Source organism: Moschus berezovskii, chromosome 9 (genome assembly GCF_049115385.1).
Source record: "Moschus berezovskii isolate FMDL1 chromosome 9, NW_MosBer_1.0, whole genome shotgun sequence".
Classification (NCBI taxonomy): domain Eukaryota; kingdom Metazoa; phylum Chordata; class Mammalia; order Artiodactyla; family Moschidae; genus Moschus; species Moschus berezovskii.
This window is the reverse complement of record NC_142468.1, coordinates 94,114,413-94,132,465: the sequence shown is the minus strand read 5'-3', so window position 1 is coordinate 94,132,465 and position 18,053 is coordinate 94,114,413. Positions and strand designations below refer to the sequence as shown.

The window sequence follows — 18,053 nt, the reverse complement described above, 5'->3', positions numbered from 1 at the left end:
CAAAGATAAATGACTCAGCTGTGGCAAGAGAGATTTGAATAATCAAAAGTGAATCTTTTAGGACAACCTAGGATTGTTGAACGGAGAAGGCAATGGCAAGCCACTCCAGTACTCTTGCCTAGAAAGTCGCATGGACAGCGGAGCCTGGTGGGCTGCAGTCCATGGGGTCACTACTAGTCAGACACGACTGAGCGACTTTACTTTCACTTTTCACTTTCACACATTGGAGAAGGAAATGGCAACCCACTCCAGTGTTCTTGCCTGGAGAATCCCAGGGACGGGGGAGCCTGGCGGGCTGCCATCTATGGGGTCGCACAGAGTCGGACACGACTGAAGCTACTTAGCAGCAGCAGGATTGCTGGACTTGATTTTATACTGGTCAGAAAAGGGGGTATCTAAGAAGATTTTAGCTGTAAGAAAGGTGTGTTTAGGGATTATTGGGCAAGATAACCTAGGCCTTCATGGAAGATTTTGAATGCAAGGGCAATTAGTCTGCCAAATGATATTGTAAGTTAATGTCTACTTTAAACTCAGCAGTATGCTAGAAGGTAAAATATGATTTTCAGTGAGTTTACAGTCTTGCTAAGAAGAGATGAACAGTATGTTACTGATAAATTTTAAGATTCATGGTCCTGAGTTAATATAGTTAATTGGGTTCATAAAAGTATAGGAAAAGTATAGGTTCTCTTCATATTTTCATCAGACACAAACATTCATTTCTGCAGAGAATTTTATGATAAAGCAGTCATGTCATGTGGTTATTCAAGCAAAAATTAAATTCTCATAAACTAACACTATACCGTCTTTATGGTTTGGAGCATATTTCTTTTAGTTTGATAACAATTTCTTACTCTGTCAGTGTTGATTTTATTCTGTACAACCTCAAGTTTTAAAACTAAGCCAGTAGATAAAAACCAGAGAGATTTCAGAAAGAACACTTGTAAAGCAAAGTGATGAGATCCTATCACTCAGTAGCTACTTATCAGGTGTTTTATAATGATGAGCGTATAAAAACCCCTTCTAAGACTAATTCTTAATATTTGTGGACTTAGTATTTTCCCTTTCTCATCATCAAATCCATTTCTTTGACCTGGCTTGTTAGACTATATTTCATGGTATCCTTTTAAGACTGCTGCCATGAGTTATCTGCTAGGAATTGAAATATAATCCTGTTGTTTCATCCTAAGTGTCACCACGGAAGCCTTGAACAGTGGAAATCCTCAACTCCAGAAACAAGATGAACCAACTTGGAAACCTGTGAAGTTAACTGGGCCGGGCCAAGGAGAGGTAACTGTTGAATTTTGTTTTATTTATCTTCTATGCAAAATAGGTGCACACTGTTTTGGAAATTACTGTTCTTGAAGTTAGAACACTTCATCTACTCATTACTCCCAAGTGTTTATAGAAAAAGAAGCCATGAGTTAAGTCTGTTATACTCAGAGAGGAATACTTCAGGCAGGGAAGGGTGCCTACAAATCCAGATTATATTTACAAAAAAGGAATTCTAAAAGAAAAGAAGGCAATTTATGCAGGTGACTTTGGTGACTTATTATGGCAGTGAAAAATGACTTCCTTGGCTACGGAGAAGAACATTGTGGATTTAGCTTCCATTCTTATTCTTTGTCCAGAGTAATGAATATGGATTGCTTTTGGTTATGGCTGTCACTTCTAGTGGAAAAGGCATGGGGCGGGAGGGGATGTTTCAAGAAATTCATGAGCTCTCTGATGTCTTTCATTGGCATCATCTCCCAAAAAACCAAAACAAAACATTGTTGTGTTATTTGTTTTATCATTTGGTCAAGCAGGTTGCCAGACCGGCCCATAAAAAGAAAGCTCGAATGGCGCGGACGCGCTCCGATTTCTTGACTAGAGGTACTTTTGCCGATGGGGAGGGGGATACAGAGGAAGATGATTACGATGACATTATTGAGCCCCTTCTCTCCCTTGACCAAGCTTCTCACTCTGAGCTAGGGCCTGCACCCAGCCTGGGTCAGGCCTCTCACAGTGACTCCGAAATGGTAATTTTACAGCAATATAAGAAACATAGGCAACAAGCAAATCTCATGGAAATAGTCTTTGCTAATCTAAAGCTAACCTTCACAGCTTCTTCTCCATATAATGGTTTGTACGTGGGAAACCTCAGTGAACACAGCAACTAAAGCTAAACCTTAATTTAACAGGACTTGGATTAAGGGCACTTTAGCAGTATATGTCAGTTAAATCATAAATTAGGCAAAAAATATTAAAATTATTTAATTTAGCACTAATGTAGGAGTTTTCTGTGTTCTATCTTAAAAGTTTCTAGAACAGGAGCCTTAAACTTGTTTTGTAAAGGGTCAGATATTATATATTTCAGACTCTATAGGTCATACAGTCTCTGTTGGAACTAGTTAACTCTGCTATTGTAGAGTGGAAACCACCGTAGGCAGTAAGTGAACAAAGGTACATGGCTGTGTTCCAATAAAACTGTTTACAAAAACAGGCAATGGGCTTTATTTGACCTGCTAGCCATAGTTTCCTGATCTCTCTGTGGTCTAGTGACTAGAGTATATGTTAAATAATCCAGTAGCTTTTAACTGAAATAGTATTCTCTCATTTTCTCTCTCTCTCTCTTTTTTTTTTTTTTTGCATTTAAACCTGCTTCCCCTCTGCATTTTTTAGTAATAAAAAATAAACATGAATTTTTAAAAAATTTAATGAGAAATGCCAAAAATATCTTCCTGGACCAACCAGCCAACTAAAAGGCTGTAGATAATGTGAATTTGTATTAATCACAAAGTATAACATTAACATTATGTTTAAATAAAGCTGCATAAATGAAATAGCTTTATTATCATATCTCAGCCCAAATTAGGTACATATAGTTTGATAAGTTTGAGTGTATTTATGGATATAAAGTGTTTGATTTTGGAATTGGCCTGGAAAATACAATAGGAGTACCCTGTATGCCTATTATGTACTAAATGTTATCACTGAGGAAGTAGAGTGATATGCATTTTATTTCCATGCATATCCTTAATTAAGTTTAGTCTCTAATGTTCTTCTATAGTATCTGTTCATTATGGGAGGAACATTTTAGGATGGTCTTCTTTTGACTCATTAAATATTTTATCAATATTCAAAGAATGGTTTTAAATGATAAAGAATCTGCCTGCAGTGTGGGAGACACAGGTTTGTTCCCTGGGGTGGGAAGACCCCCTGGATAAAAGAATGTCTACCCGCTCCAGTATTCTTGCCTGGAGAGTTCTATGGACAGAGGAGCCTGGCGGGCTCATGGGGTCGCAAAGAGTCAGATACAACTGAGCGACTAACACTTTTCACTTTTTTTTTTTAACTTTCAGGCTGTTTGTGCCAAAGACCTAGTTAATTAAAATTATCGTTAAGTTCCAGAATATTCTCATTGTCTTTATCTTTTGTTGGAGATAGATCCAGTTTTTAAATGATAATATGGATATTCTAAGGAAGAAAAAATAAAATCACCAACAAAAATAGAAAAATGCACAGCCAGTTATCTAATTAGACTAATGAATCATTACCCTGAACCAAATGGTAAAAGTTGCTCAGCCTGTACGTTCATTAATATATCTACTTAGAACCAAAGACTTCTCTTCAGTGTAGAATTAAATAACTCCACTTTGGAGATAGCCCTATTTTTGAGTTATAATTATTGAAACGTATTCTATCATATGCTTAGTTGGTTGAAGATGAAATTATGTAATGAAGAAAATTAATTTTATGAAAAAACACTACTATATATTTCTAGTATAAACAGGGAACATACTTAAATTATTCTCCAGTTTTTATTTGTCGAAGAATTTAGCATTTGTAATTGCTCTTTTGTTCCTGAGAGTTTCCTTTGATACAAACCTTAGTCCTTTTGATGGTAGAATTCTTTCTGAGAACTCTTACTGAGATGAACCAAGAAGCTGGGCTTTCTGCTTGGAGCATTCAGCCCCTTTAAGGGTTCTATCTGGCAGTCTTTGCCTGTGATTCTGTTCACCTGCTTGACGGTCACTGCATGCCAGTAGTTGTAGAGCACCCTCCTGCACAGTGTGTTAGTCACCGCTCCAGCTTTCTCACTGTCCTTCTGTTTCATCACTAGCTATTTTAGGAATAGGTTGTGGTGGTTGTTTCTGGTGGACACTTGCATGAAGAAGCTTTGCTTTCTCTAGCCTATGCTGACAGATACTTATCGGGGTTGGGGGTGGGACGGGTAGGGACAGTTTTAAAGTATGTTTCTGTTTATCTGAAAATATGCCATGTTCTAATGTTACCTGATCCTGTGAAAATGAAGACTAATTTTTTCTAACTGGAATCTACTGAATTATCAAATTCTGAGTATCTTCAGGGTTGTAAATGGTCTTGATTTTCTGGGCACATGATTTTTTTAAAAGCTGGATAGTTTTCTTTTTTTCTGGACAAAGTGACTTAGTAACTCTGACATTTGCTAAGAAGTGTGTCATTTCTCAAGGAAGCCATCAACTGACCTTTCCATTGTGAAATAACTGATCCTAATGAGGTAAAGAGTTAGATATGAATTCCTTCAAGGGGATCTGATAAGCATTACCTCTGGAGTTGACAAATCGGTAATAAGTTGTTACCTGCAGTGAAGGAGTGGAAGTGAGAGTAGTAGTTTCTATCTTTATGACCTTGTTTTTTTTTTTCCTACTTTTAATAAAGATAGCTTTCATATAGCTTTTTATTTAGTCTCTGAATCTTGTGGATGGTGAGTTAATAAAATCATTTCTACCCCTTATTTGTAGGATTGATAGAGGTAACAGAGTTTTCTCTGTATAGTTTCTTCTGCCATTCCCTACACTTAAAGCAGTCATCTCCATCGGTCTGACTCCCAAACAGTTCTCCAGAATTTGTTGTCTTTATCTCCTGTATGATAAAACTGAGTTTTCATTTTCTTTCTTCAATGCAGAAGAATTACTGTACTTCTTACCTTTCTGTTTGTTTGTATTTCTCTGAGATACTCTTCACTTCTTATCTGTGTTGAATTTTCCTTCTCTTTACTCCACAGAAAACTGCCAGAAAAAAATCCATTGATCAAACACGGCTAAGTCTGTTAGCTTATTTTACAGTAAGGGGAAAGCCACCTCGACTAGGTCTTAGTAATTTTTCAGAAAGGGGAAGTCATCAAAGGATATTTATAATAATTTAGGACCTAGGCTATTGATTTTGAGGTGAGTGTTGCAAGTTGGAAAACTGGTGAATTGAACAGTTTATGGCATAAAAAGTTTAGATTGGTGGCCCCAGGACAGCAGCTTATTGCATACACTTAGTATTTACTTATTTTTTAGCGTACTGTTTTCTATTTTATTTTGTTTAATTTCTTCAAGTCTGACTCTGAAAACCAGGCTCTGATTTTCAATTTTGTTATTCAGATTTTCATTATTTTTTTTTTTAACCCCCTTTGGCTGTACCTCTCAGCATACAGGATCTCAGTTCCCTGAACAGAACTTGAACCCCTGGCCATGCAGTGAGATCCTAACCACTAGGCCACCAGCGAACTCCCTACACTTAGTATTTATATATGTATTTTATTCCCCCCAAAAAGCCAGAGGACAAGTCATAGCATTGCCACTTTCTGCTGTTTGATTTCGTAGAATTTTCCTATGGAACTGTTTGGGCTTGGTACTTTTTTGTAGCATAAGTTCCTCTATTTCTTCTAGGAGAATTAGCCTTTAAAGCTTTCTGTCTAATAAGGTCAATTTTGGCAACTAGTTTTTTCCATTCATCGTTCAGATTTACTTGCATAGAGGTCTATGAAGTAGTCTCATGATTTAAAAAAGTTCTGTTTCAGTGGTTATTTCCCTTTTGTCAGTTCTTATTTCATAGATTTTTTTTCTTTACCTAGTTATTTGTCTATTTTGTTAATTTTTTCCAGAATAACAGGATCTGGTTTTATTTATCATATTCCCTTTTTTTTTCATTCTCCACTGATTTCTGTTTTTACCTTATGTTTATTATTTATTATATTTTATTTTGATTTACTTTCTTATTTTTCTAGTCTTTGAGTGAGTAATTTAATTCATTTTTATTGATTAAGTTTTTAAGGCTATGAATTCTCTGATCACACTTCAGATGTATCTCATTTATTTTAATGTGTAAAGGATTTATTATTTTTAAGAAAATCTGTAATTTTAGTTTATATTTCTTCTTTTACCTGAAACTTATTTAATAAAAATTTTTTTAGTTTTCAGATGAAGAGCCTTTTTGTTTTTATTTTATTTTATTTTTTTATTAATTTATTTTTTATTGGAGGCAAATTATTTTATGATACTATATTGGTTGGTTTTGCCATACATTGACATGAATTTGCCCCGGGTTTACATAAGTTCCCCCTCCTGAACCCCCCTCCCACCTCCCTCCTCCCTTTATCCTCCCTCTGGGTCATCCCCGCATGCCAGCCCCGAGCATCCTATAACATGCATTGACCCTGAACTAGTGATTCATTTCACATATGACAATATACGTGTTTCAATGACATTCTCCCAAATCATCCCACCCTCACCCTCTCCCACAGAGTCCCAAAGACTGATCTATACATCTGTGTCTCTTTTGCTGTCTCATATACAGGGTTATCATTTGCATCTTTCTAAATTCCATATATATGCGTTAGTATGCTGTATTGGTGTTTTTCTTTCTGGCTTACTTCACTCTGTATAATAGGATCCAGTTTCATCCACCTCATTAGAACTGATTCAAATGTATTCTTTTTAATGGCTGAATAATACTCCATTGTGTATATGTACCAAAGCTTTCTTATCCATTCGTCTGCAGATGGACATCTAGGTTGCTTCCATGTCCTGGCTATTATAAACAGTGCTGCAATGAACATTGGAGTACATGTGTCTCTTTCAATTCTGGTTTCCTCGGTGTGTATGCCCAGGAGTACGATTGCTGGATCATATGGCAGTTCTATTTCCAGTTTTTTGAGGAATCTCCACACTGTTCTCCATAGTGGCTGTACTAGTTTGCATTCCCACCAACAGTGTAAGGGGTTCCTTTCTCTCCACATCCTCTCCAGCATTTATTGCATGTAGACTTTTGGATAGCAGCCATTCTGACAGGTGTGAAATGGTATCTCATTGTGGTTTTGATTTGCATCTCTCTGATGATGAGGGATGTTGAGCATTTTTTCATGTGTTTGTTAGCCATGTGTATGTCTTCTTTGGAGAAATGTTTGTTTTTAAATCTTTGTTGGTTTCTAGTTTTATTGTATTCTGATGAAAGACTATAATGCTTCTGTTTGATCAAATTTATTGGTATTTTCTTTGTTACTTAGAATATGATCAATTTTTATGAATGTTCCATGTACATTTTTTAAATTGGAATATATATGATTCCAATATTATGTTACTTTCAGATATACTATGTAATGATTTAGCACTTGCCTACATTTTGAAATGATCACCATAATAAGTTTAGAGTCATCATTCCCCATACAAGGTTATTATAATATTGCTGACCATATTCCTTATGCCCTATACACATACCCATGACTTATTTATTATTGAACTGGAGATTTGTACCTCTTAATCTCAAAATCTACACCTCTTCTGCCCACCCCTCCTTCCCCCTACTCCCTTCTGGCAACCACCTATTTGTTCTTTGTATGTCTGAGTCCTTTTTCATTTTGTTTTTTGTTTTTTAGTATCCACATGTGAAAACATGCACTTTTTGTCTTTGACTTATTTCACTTAGTAAAATTCCCTCTAGATCCATACATGTTGGCTCAAATGACAAGAATTCATTTTTATGGCTTAGTAATATTCCACACACATATGTGTATATTAATATATATTCCACATCTTATTTATCCAGTCTTCTATTGGTGAGCTCTTTGCTACTTCTATAACTTGGTTATCGTAAATAATGCTGCAATGGACATTGGAGTGCATATATCTTATATTAGTGGTTTTTTTCCTTTGGATAAATACCCAGAAGTGGAATTTCTGGATCATATCATAATTCCATTTTTAATTTTCTGCAGAACTTCCACACTGTTTTCCATGGTGGCCATACCAATTTACATTCCCACTAATAGTGAACGAGGGTTCTCTTCTATCCATATCCTTGCCAGCACTTGTTACTTGTTGAATGTGTGTTTGATAAGGTGTATTCTCTATTCATAGTGTATAATTTCAGTGTACATCCCTAATCTCTACCTTACTGATAATGTTATTTGTCTTCTATATCCTTATTATTTTTTATCTGTCTTATGTCAGATGAATGTTAATATCATTCCTGTTACTCATTGTGAATTGTACCTTTTAGTATTAAAAAGTGTCCTTTGTCAGCTTCCATGTTTTTTTGCTTGAATTCTACATTAGGAATATCTCAGCCTCCGTTTTCTTATTATTTCCATTTGCCTAGAATACTGTTGTTTGTCCTTTTAACTTTAGCCTGTCTGGATCCTTTTGTTTAGAGGTGTGTTTTTTATACGGTATAGTTGGGCCTTGCTTTGTGAGCCAAATTAAAAAATATCTCCCTTAGTAGGTGAGTTAAATCTATTCATGTTTATTGATGAAAGTGAGAGATTAATTCTCAACTTGCAATATTGTTATTATCATGTTAAATTTGTTGTGTTCATTTTTTTCTTTTATTTTTTAAAATTTCTTTTGATGTTTAGCAAACATTGTGGTCTTGTTCTGTTGATTGTTTACTTTTATATGTAACTTTAAAAAGTGCCTTTAATATTTTAAAATTTAATCAATAATACTCTAGTTAGTCATTTTTTAAATGAGTAATATTCTTACCTATTGTGACAAAATTATTGGTGAATTATTCTAGTCTCTATTCCCTTCTACTCCTGTTTTTTTAAGGTTTTATTCCTACTTTGTCAGAATGTGTAATTTTGTATACAATTCTTTCACCAGAGTCCCCACTTTTATTTTTGTCTTAGATCTACTATTAAATGTATTAAATTATCACTTCAAATATTTTGCAGAAGTTTCCCTGTTTATCTCTTGGTTGGATGACACTCTTCCCTTAGATTACTCAAAGGGCCATCAATATGGAATTCCCTGAGATCTTTCTATGGCCTTGATATTTGAAGGGACATCTTGGCTACATATAAAGCCCTTGATTCATATTTTCTGTTTCTGAGTTATTTGAAAATGCTGTTTTATTATTGTCTTACTTTGTTTGTTATTGTTGGTAAGTCTATTGCCAGTCTAAATCTCTTGCCCTTATAAGTTATTTGATCTTTTTACTTGCAGACCTTGAGAATTTTTTCTTTTAAGTTTAGGCTATGTCTTTAAGTTGATAACTACTGATTAATTATCCTACATATCTAGATTTATCAGGTCCTGTATCTTTTGTCTCTATCTTTAGATGTTTTGATTTTTTTCTTACATTTCCACTTGATATTCTTTTTTTTTCCATTCACCCTACTTGATATTGTTTGCTAAATTGTCAGAAAACATGAGTTGGTATTTCCCATTTAGCATTTTTATTGACCCAAGTGCCCTTTACTTTGGATTACTGTTTGAACTTAATGGAATTTTTAGTAGGTTCATTTATTTTAATGAATCTCTGAGTAATATGAATGTATTTTTGTATGTGTTTAATAGGTGTAATTCTCAAATAATTCTGTAATCTGAGTTTTAATTACAGTGCTGTGATAATAATTACTTGGTTTTAAAGTCTTTACATATGTAATTATTACAGACATCACAGCGGTTTTCTTCAGTTGATGAAGAAGCAAAGCTTCATAAGACCATGTCTCAAGGAGAGATTACAAAGTTGGCAGTGAGACAGAAGGCTTCAGATTCAGATATAAGGTATAAATCATACACTGAAAGTTAATAGGGGTAATATAATTTTATTTACTAATAGACTATAGCTAAATACCGAGCATCTTTATAAAAGAGTAATTCATAAAGCAGCTATTGATTTAGAAAGTTTTGAAATTCATTTTTCAGCAAATACTAAGCACTTACTCTGACAGAAACAAACAGTTCAGATTTATATAGTAAACTTTGTCTTTTTATATGTTAGCACTGTGATTTGGGCAATAGCTTTCTTTTTTTTATTGGCCACACTGTTTGGCCTGTGAAATCTTAGTTCTCTGACCAGGGATCAAACCCACACCCCTGTGCAGTGGAAGTGCAATCTTAACCACTAGACCACCAGGGAAGTCCCAGGGCAAAGTCTTAACATCATTATATGACTTAGGATTTTTGGTTGTAAAAGAAAAGACATTAGATGAGATGAGAGTGAAAATATTTTCCGGTTTTGGACTTGAATTCTGCTCTGAGTTAAGTGTTTTACAAATAGAACTGGAAAAAGCTTTCAGGAAATAACTGTTCTTTTTAGGAAAGTATATGAAGTTTTTATTTATCAAGATTATATCTTTGTTCCTTATTGTATTATGTAAGGCAATTGGATCTTCACTGATATGAGGTCTTCACTGATATTGAATATCACATTGAATATCTATCTGGTTCATAACTCTGTTAAAGATCACTTTCTCAATGGCTGTAGAGGCATAATCCAAGGTAACCCAAATCTAGAGCAGATTATGTTGGAGATGAGAGTTTGAGAAACAAAATATAACATAGTAGAAAAATATACAAGTGGAGATAGCAGATTAAATATATAAATTTAATGTCTACATCCTCCTAAAATAGCCTATATCAGACAAAAGCAACAGCAGCAACAAAGCAACAGGAGACAGAAATAATAAAAATGTGGGCTCCAAAAGGTCAATAGACAAATTTTAATAGATAAGAGAAAGCTGAATCTTAAGCCAACTGAGAAAGAAGCATCTGACTGGCTGATCTTTCCCACCCCTAGCAGAAAATAGGAGATATATTTTCTGGAAAGGATAAAACAAAAGATTTCTGCACTTAGAGGTAACCAGATATACTTGAGGATTGAGGTACATATTTGGAACCAGGGGGATTTTATGAATGTTTACATACTGAATGTTAAGATCCCCCAGATTTTATTCTGTATTCAGCTCCCATGTTTCATATCCCATCTAAGCAGATGATTCAAAGAGTCTTTGGGAGTTTGATCCATCCCTCAAGAAAAGACCTAAAGATATTGGTATCAGCCAGATAACCCTGCAAGGGCGACCACAGTTTGGAAGCCCCACCAATGCACACTAGAAATTCCAGGCATGTGAAAGTGAAAGTCCCTCAGTTGTGTCCAGCTCTTTGCGACCCCATGGACTACAGACCATGGAATTCTCCAGGCTAGGATACTGGAGTGGGTAGCCTTTCCCTTCTCTAGGGGAACTTTCCAACCCAGGGATCGAACCCAGGTCTCCCACATTGCAGGTGGATTCTTTATCGGCTGAGCCACAAGGGGAGAGCTTCCAAGCATGATCACCACACATTTGAGGAGTCATCTTAAATGAAAGAAAGTAAAATTAATGGATAAAATATAACTTGGAAGAAATAAACTATACAGGGGAAAGAAAATTTCAAGACAGATATGTAAAACTATCAATAGATCTTCTGCATAAAGAAATACAACTATATTCATGAAATTAGAATAGTCAAAAGGGAAACATCCATAATAAAAAAAAGAGTATTTGAAAATTGAAACTACAATAGCATAAAGAAGTCCAGAGCATGAGAAAGAAAGTTGATATCTCTCAGAAATTTGAACAAAAAGACAAAGGGAGAGAAGAGGCAAGAAAAGAGAAGAAAATTAGAGGAGCAGTTTAGGACATCCAGTGACCCACTTGTAAGAACTCTGGAAAGATTGGACAAAGAAAATGGAGAGGAGCAAATCATTAATAAAGTAATTCAGGTAAATGTCACAGAATTGAAGGACTTGAGCTTCTAGATTGACAAGGTTCAACATAATGAATGAAAATAGACCCATACCAAAAGACATGTCCATAAAATAGTAGAGACAAAAGAAATCTCCATTATGATCCCGAAAGTAGCTTTACAAATGATGGTTGTACAGCAATCACAGAGGGAACCATGCCAGATTAGAGCAGGTTAGAAGGCTCTGGGAAAGATTTCTTTAAGAACATGGAACTGATGGAGAGTACCTAACTGTGTTTCAACATATTGAGAGGAGATATTCACAAATGGGGAAACACTTGGAGGTGAATTGAATGTAGAAAAATGAACAAATATAAAACAAAATATTAACTCTAAAAGATATGGGTTATATAGGGTACTATATGCCTCAGTTGTGAATATTACTTACATAGTAAAAAAGGTGAATACTACTAAAAAAAACAACTGTATATTGACCTAACTAAAATATTCTATTGGGAGGGGATGTCTGTGTTTGTGGAGGGTATAGAACTGGAGTGTTGGAATGTGCTTAATTTATTATCTGTGGTCACAAGTATGATAGCAATATAAGTTTGGTGAATATTAAAAGAATCATTTAAGTAAATTCTAAAGGGTTGTTTAGGGATCAGAAAAGGGATAAGAATAGCAGGAAAAAAGCTATCATCTGTAATAAGCTTTGTGGAACAATTTCTTTTCATACCATATAGATGTATAAGTTTAGTAATATGCTATTAAAAAAAAAGAGGGCACCGTGAATAAAAGAAAATTGACTTCCGAAGCAGATAGACCTGATTTTAACTTCTGTCTCTATCAACCCTCTGAGCCTCAGGTTGTTCATGGGTAGTTAGGATACAAATATTCATTTATCATGGCAGTTGTGAAAAGTAGTCATTGTAAGTAAGGCCCAGTGTCTGTCTGGCTTCTAGTAGATGCTCAAAAAAATTTTGTTTTTTGGTAGACAAACATACAAAGGAACCAACACTCAGTGTACAAGTAAGCCTCCTGGTACAGAATTAGGATACATAGGTCAGTAAGCTGTTACTGTCTCAGGATGTTTCCTTGATGTATGTGGTGGGAGAGAGTATGTAAGTGCTAAGAATGAGGCAATGTTGCATAGTAGGTATGATACTTCAGGTCACCTGATATTTAAACCACCAGTTTTTCACCTGAAAACTGTTTATGGTTTGAATGTAAATTTGTTGTTATAGGTATTTAAGTTAACTCTATACAAGTACTTATGCCTGGAGCATAAGTACTTATATGATAATAACTAATATGATTATATGATAATAACTCATATAAATGGTGGTTTTAGTTAACATCTCTGGATCTCATTTCTGTTTTCAAGTTGAGGAGACTATCATTTATTTTCGAGATGAAGTTTAACTGTACAACTGAAGATTAAATATGACTTAAGCTTAACTGTGAAGGTTAAATGAATTAATTCATATGAAAGTTGTTTATGTAACTTAAAGTGATATGCAAATAATGTCAGTAGGACATGCTGATTGCCACTTTTACTTTTTTTTTGGTAAACAGACCTCAGAGAGCTAAGATGAGATTCTGGGCCAAAGGGAAACAAGGGGAGAAGAAGACTACCAGAGTGAAGCCTGATACCCACTCAGAGGTTTCAGCACTCTTTACTGGCTCAGATATGATTCCAGCTCATCAGTTTCCAGATGGTAAAAATGGACAAAGGGTGGAGATTGTCTTCATAATTTGTTTACTCATTCTGAAAGTTTTCTATCCCTCTAGCAGCAGTAGCAGTATTTGTAACAGTAATCCTCTTGGCAAGATAGTCTAGTGAGATAGGACCAAGGTTGTTAAATCCTTCCTTAACTAAAAGATAATTATAGAATTACATTTTACCTATAATTGCAGTTTCAAGGAAATATGGCACCAAAACAATGAAGTAACAACAACTTCAAGAATAATTGTAAATCTTTGATTAGCCTCAGTTTTCTAAAGTGTAAAAATTTAGCCACCATTCATTCACCTAACAAATATATATTCCTGCTGCTGCTGCTGCTAAGTTGCTTCAGTCATGTCCGACTCTGTGCGACCCCATAGACGGCAGCCCACCAGGCTGCCCCATCCCTGGGATTCTTTAGGCAAGAACACTGGAGTGGGTTGCCATTTCCTTCACCAATGCATGAAAGTGAAAAGTGAAAGTGAAGTCGCTCAGTCGTGCCTGACTCTTAGAGACCCCATGGACTGCAGCCTACCAGGCTCCTCCATCCATGGGATTTTCCAGGCAAGAGTACTGGAGTGGGTTGCCACTGCTTTCTCCATATTATATATTTCTAGTAAACATTAATAAGAAAGCAGCAGCTAATATTTGATTGTTTACTATGAAAAAGGCACTGTACTAAGCATTTTGAATGTATTAACTCGATCCTCACAGCCATTTTTTGAGGTTGGTATGATTATTTTTCCCACTTTACAAATGAGAAAGCTGAGGCACAGAGAAGTTATTTGCTTTTACATGTATAACAGTTGTTAGAGCTGAGATCTGAATTCAGGCAAATTGGCTCCAGAGTTTTCTTAACTGTTGTGTTAAAAGATCTACTATATGTCAGTTGCTGGGACTTTATAATGGTAGCTTTTATTTTAATTTTGTGGGATCAATGATAGCACATAACAAATACCCAACAGTTAGTTCATCTGTTGATATGGTCTCTAAATGCTAGAATTACTGACTCTCCAAGGATTCCAGTCGGAGAAGGCAATGGCAAGCCACTCCAGTACTCTTGCCTAGAAAATCGCAGGGACAGAGGAGCCTGGTAGGCTGCAGTCCATGGGGTCGCTACTAGTCGGACACGACTGAGCGACTTCACTTTCACTTTTCACTTTCACACATTGGAGAAGGAAATGGCAACCCACTCCAGTGTTCTTGCCTGGAGTATCCCAGGGACGGCGGAGCCTGGTCAGCTGCCGTCTATGGGGTCGCACAGATTCGGACACGACTGAAGCGACTTAGCAGCAGCAGCAGCAGCAAGGATTCCAGTAATCCCAACATTTGAAGATTAGCCCTTTCTCTCCAAGTCCTTTGCTCAAGTATGTATGAGCATTTTTAATTACTATGTAACGATGCCAGCTATCTTCAATAGGGGGGGGTATACATCAGAGATAGCTATGTGATAATGAGTGGGTAAAATACCAAGGAGTGGGTGAAATGTCAGTAATGAATAAAATGGAAATAGGCCCTTGGAAGAAAATTATTATCTCTAAGTAGAAATAGAACAAACCAAGTTAAAATAAGTAAAGAAAACTTGTCACATCTAGGCTAAGATAAAAATAAAGGGACAGAGGATAAGATAAGAAAAAGGGAGGAGGGATGATCAAGTTTCACAGAGGCATGGATCAACCAGAGCAGAACCACCTGTGTGTCAAGAGGGAAAACTGGTAGAAATTTAATTAGAATCCTTTTTTTCTGTCTTGTGACTTTGCTCCTATCAGTTTGCAAACTGATATGGATAAAACCAGTAGTAAATTAAGTGAATACTACAAGTTCAGTTTGGAATATTTGGAATTCTTACGAGGATCCATTTCTTATGTTTTATCTGTTTTATAGTAGTCATTCTAAATTTTTCATTTTTCACAGTTATATTCTCTACTGCTTATTTCTGAGAAGGAATTAGGAAATTCTTTGTTTGCTTAATAAGGACACATGTATAAAAATTAAAATTGTACCTTTTTATTTATCTTTGAGTAAAAATTTATTAAGGTAGCCCTTGTTTTTAAGTCTGAACTAGGATTATAGACAGTTTCTTTAGTAACCATTATTTCTTTTAGTATAAAGAAAGATATTGTTTCTTAAATGAAATAATTAGATACTTGTATATCTAGGTTATATAATGGAATTCATATCAGTTGACACCAGTTTGAATATACTTGTATTCTCTCTCTATCTTTATATTTTTTATTCTGGTGCCATATCTGAAATTTAGTTTGTCTCATTTCCTGCCTATTGTGGCATTTAGCATATAGAAGGCTACTTGTTTCCCTTTATTATCAGAATTAAGCTTTTAGATGGAATGAGGATCTACCATTGGCCAGAAGATAAGGTAAATATGTGTGAGAAAAACAGGTATGTGAAATGGGACCAACATTCTCATCAAGACCCAGGTAGGCATTGGCAAATCCAGTGTAGTTCTAGATTCCAGTGGACTACATGGAACCAAATTTCTCTGGTATAAACAATTGCAGAAAAATGTTGTTGTGTTTTCCAATATTATATACAAAACTCGTTCAGTCCAGGAATTGTCTGAGAAATTAATACAATTTTGGGGAAAGTATGCATATGAAAGAAAATCCTAAATAGTAAAGAGACCTAAGCAGAAGTGAACCAATTGAGTTACCTTGCTCCCTAAATAGATATTGCCAGGCTAACACCAGATATTGTCACTGAAACATTTATGGCTTTAGACCCTAGTAAAGAAATAATACTAATTATCAAGCTTCACTGACTTACTGGATTTGTATTAGCTGGTTGCTCTTTCAAACAGATGTAGTAAAGCTCTGACTGGGTTAGCAGTCAACATTTAACATCCTAGTGTGATTGTGTACGCTTCTTTTCTTTGGGACTGAGATCTTTGGAATCCAGGCTTCAGTTGTATACAACACTTCCATCCAGGTTTTCAATATCAGACCTCATCTCTTTGGGACACCTGATAGCATTTCTTAATAAATTTTAAGAAATAAACTTAAATAAATTTTTAGTACAAATGTACAATCTGGATTTATTGCCTGTCTGACCCCAAACATTAATGTTACTTTACAGATATTTACTTATTTCCTTTAGTGACTTACTAAAGGAACTTGAAAAGAAGGTGTGGAGATTTCAATATTTTTACTAAAAAAATTTTTTTGATACTCTATCTTGGTTTACAGAATTATCTCATAATCACCCAACACCTCCTTTGAGTCCAGAATTGCCTGGGAGTTGCCGAAAGGAATTCAAAGAGAACAAAGAGCCTTCTCCAAAGGCAAGGCGCAAGCGAAGTGTGAAGATCAGCAGTGTGGCTTTGGAGTCTATGCACTGGCAAAATGACTCTGTCCAGATTATAGCAAGTGCCAGTGATTTAAAAAGCATGGATGAATTTCTTCTGAAAAAGGTATTCAGGCCGCTAAGCAGCTTTGACTGTGGAATGCTTGTATATCAGGATATGCCCCCTAAAGTATGTATGCTTCAGTAAGTTAGAGGGTCTGTTTCTTTATCAGAAATGTGCAAATCATAGGATATGCATGAGTCAGACTGGGTAGACAGAATTTAAGGTTTTAGGCTTCACTTTTGACTTCACTTTTACTGTAACTGTCATGCTGCATTCCATATGTTAAGGTGAGGTTTGTCATTGTACACTTTGAGTTGTTTTCCTGGTAGCAAAACGATTGAATTATACATTAGAAGAGACCTTAGAAATTATCTCATAGTAATAAAACTTTGGCTGTCTAGTCATGTTTTTATCTGGGTCCCATGATAATTTGCCCTTTCAGGATGGTCATTGTTGAAGAAACAATGTGTGTCCAATGTGTTCACTTATTTTCAATTTAGTTGATTGTGTACAAAAACTCTTTCTGTGGTCCCCAGATGAATGACCTAGATAATGAAGACAGCAAGAAAGACACATTAGTGGATGTTGTATTCAAGAAAGCCCTGAAAGAATTTCGGCAGAATATCTTCAGCTTTTATTCGTCTGCGTTGGCGGTAAGTTGGACTGTGGCAGGAGATATTCAGAAGTTCAACATATGAAAAATTTGACAACGCCATAAAAATAATACAGGGCCATGTTCAACTAGAGATTTCTCTAGTGTCGTCTTTTAGTTTTAGGGATAGATATGGAAAAGCATACCGATTGACCTCTGATTAATAACACCCTTTAATTTCTTTGAGCAGCCTTTTTCTCCCTCTTAGGGGTATATTTTCATCTTCTTAGGATATTACATTCAAATACTCTAGCTATGATTATTTTTCTCTCATTGGCGCTCCATTTTTGACCTCTTGTGATCCTTTTAGCTCTGGCTCCAGCTTCTAATTCTCATTTATGTTGGAATTATTATACTTTTTTATCCTGTGGAATTAGAGCAGTTTATGTTTAATAATCTTTGTGTGAGTTTTTTTCACTTTTACTTTACCTTGAAATGGCAACCCACTCAAGTATTCTTGCCTAGAAAATCCTATGGATGGAGGAGCCTGGTGGGCTACAGTCCATGGGGTCACAAAGAGTCGGACACGACTGAGCGACTTCACTTTCACTTTCATACTTTCATATGATG

The 18,053-nt window shown here is 35.6% G+C and overlaps 1 protein-coding gene across 8 annotated transcripts in view; it reads left to right on the top strand.

Annotated features, from left to right (window-relative positions):
- MYO9A (myosin IXA) overlaps positions 1–18,053 on the top strand; it is a 244,476-nt gene that overhangs the window by 181,105 nt on the left and 45,318 nt on the right. For 5 of the 8 annotated variants that reach the window (XM_088839960.1, XM_088839959.1, XM_088839961.1 and 2 more), the window contains 6 exons: positions 1,188–1,287; positions 1,803–2,018; positions 9,682–9,794; positions 13,317–13,459; positions 16,671–16,894; positions 17,368–17,484. In XM_088839960.1, coding sequence (XP_088696086.1) covers positions 1,188–1,287; positions 1,803–2,018; positions 9,682–9,794; positions 13,317–13,459; positions 16,671–16,894; positions 17,368–17,484 — 913 coding nt within the window. The remainder of the gene's footprint in view (positions 1–1,187; positions 1,288–1,802; positions 2,019–9,681; positions 9,795–13,316; positions 13,460–16,670; positions 16,895–17,367; positions 17,485–18,053) is intronic. The other 3 variants (XM_055437146.2, XM_088839962.1, XM_088839958.1) reach the window with 2 other exon arrangements.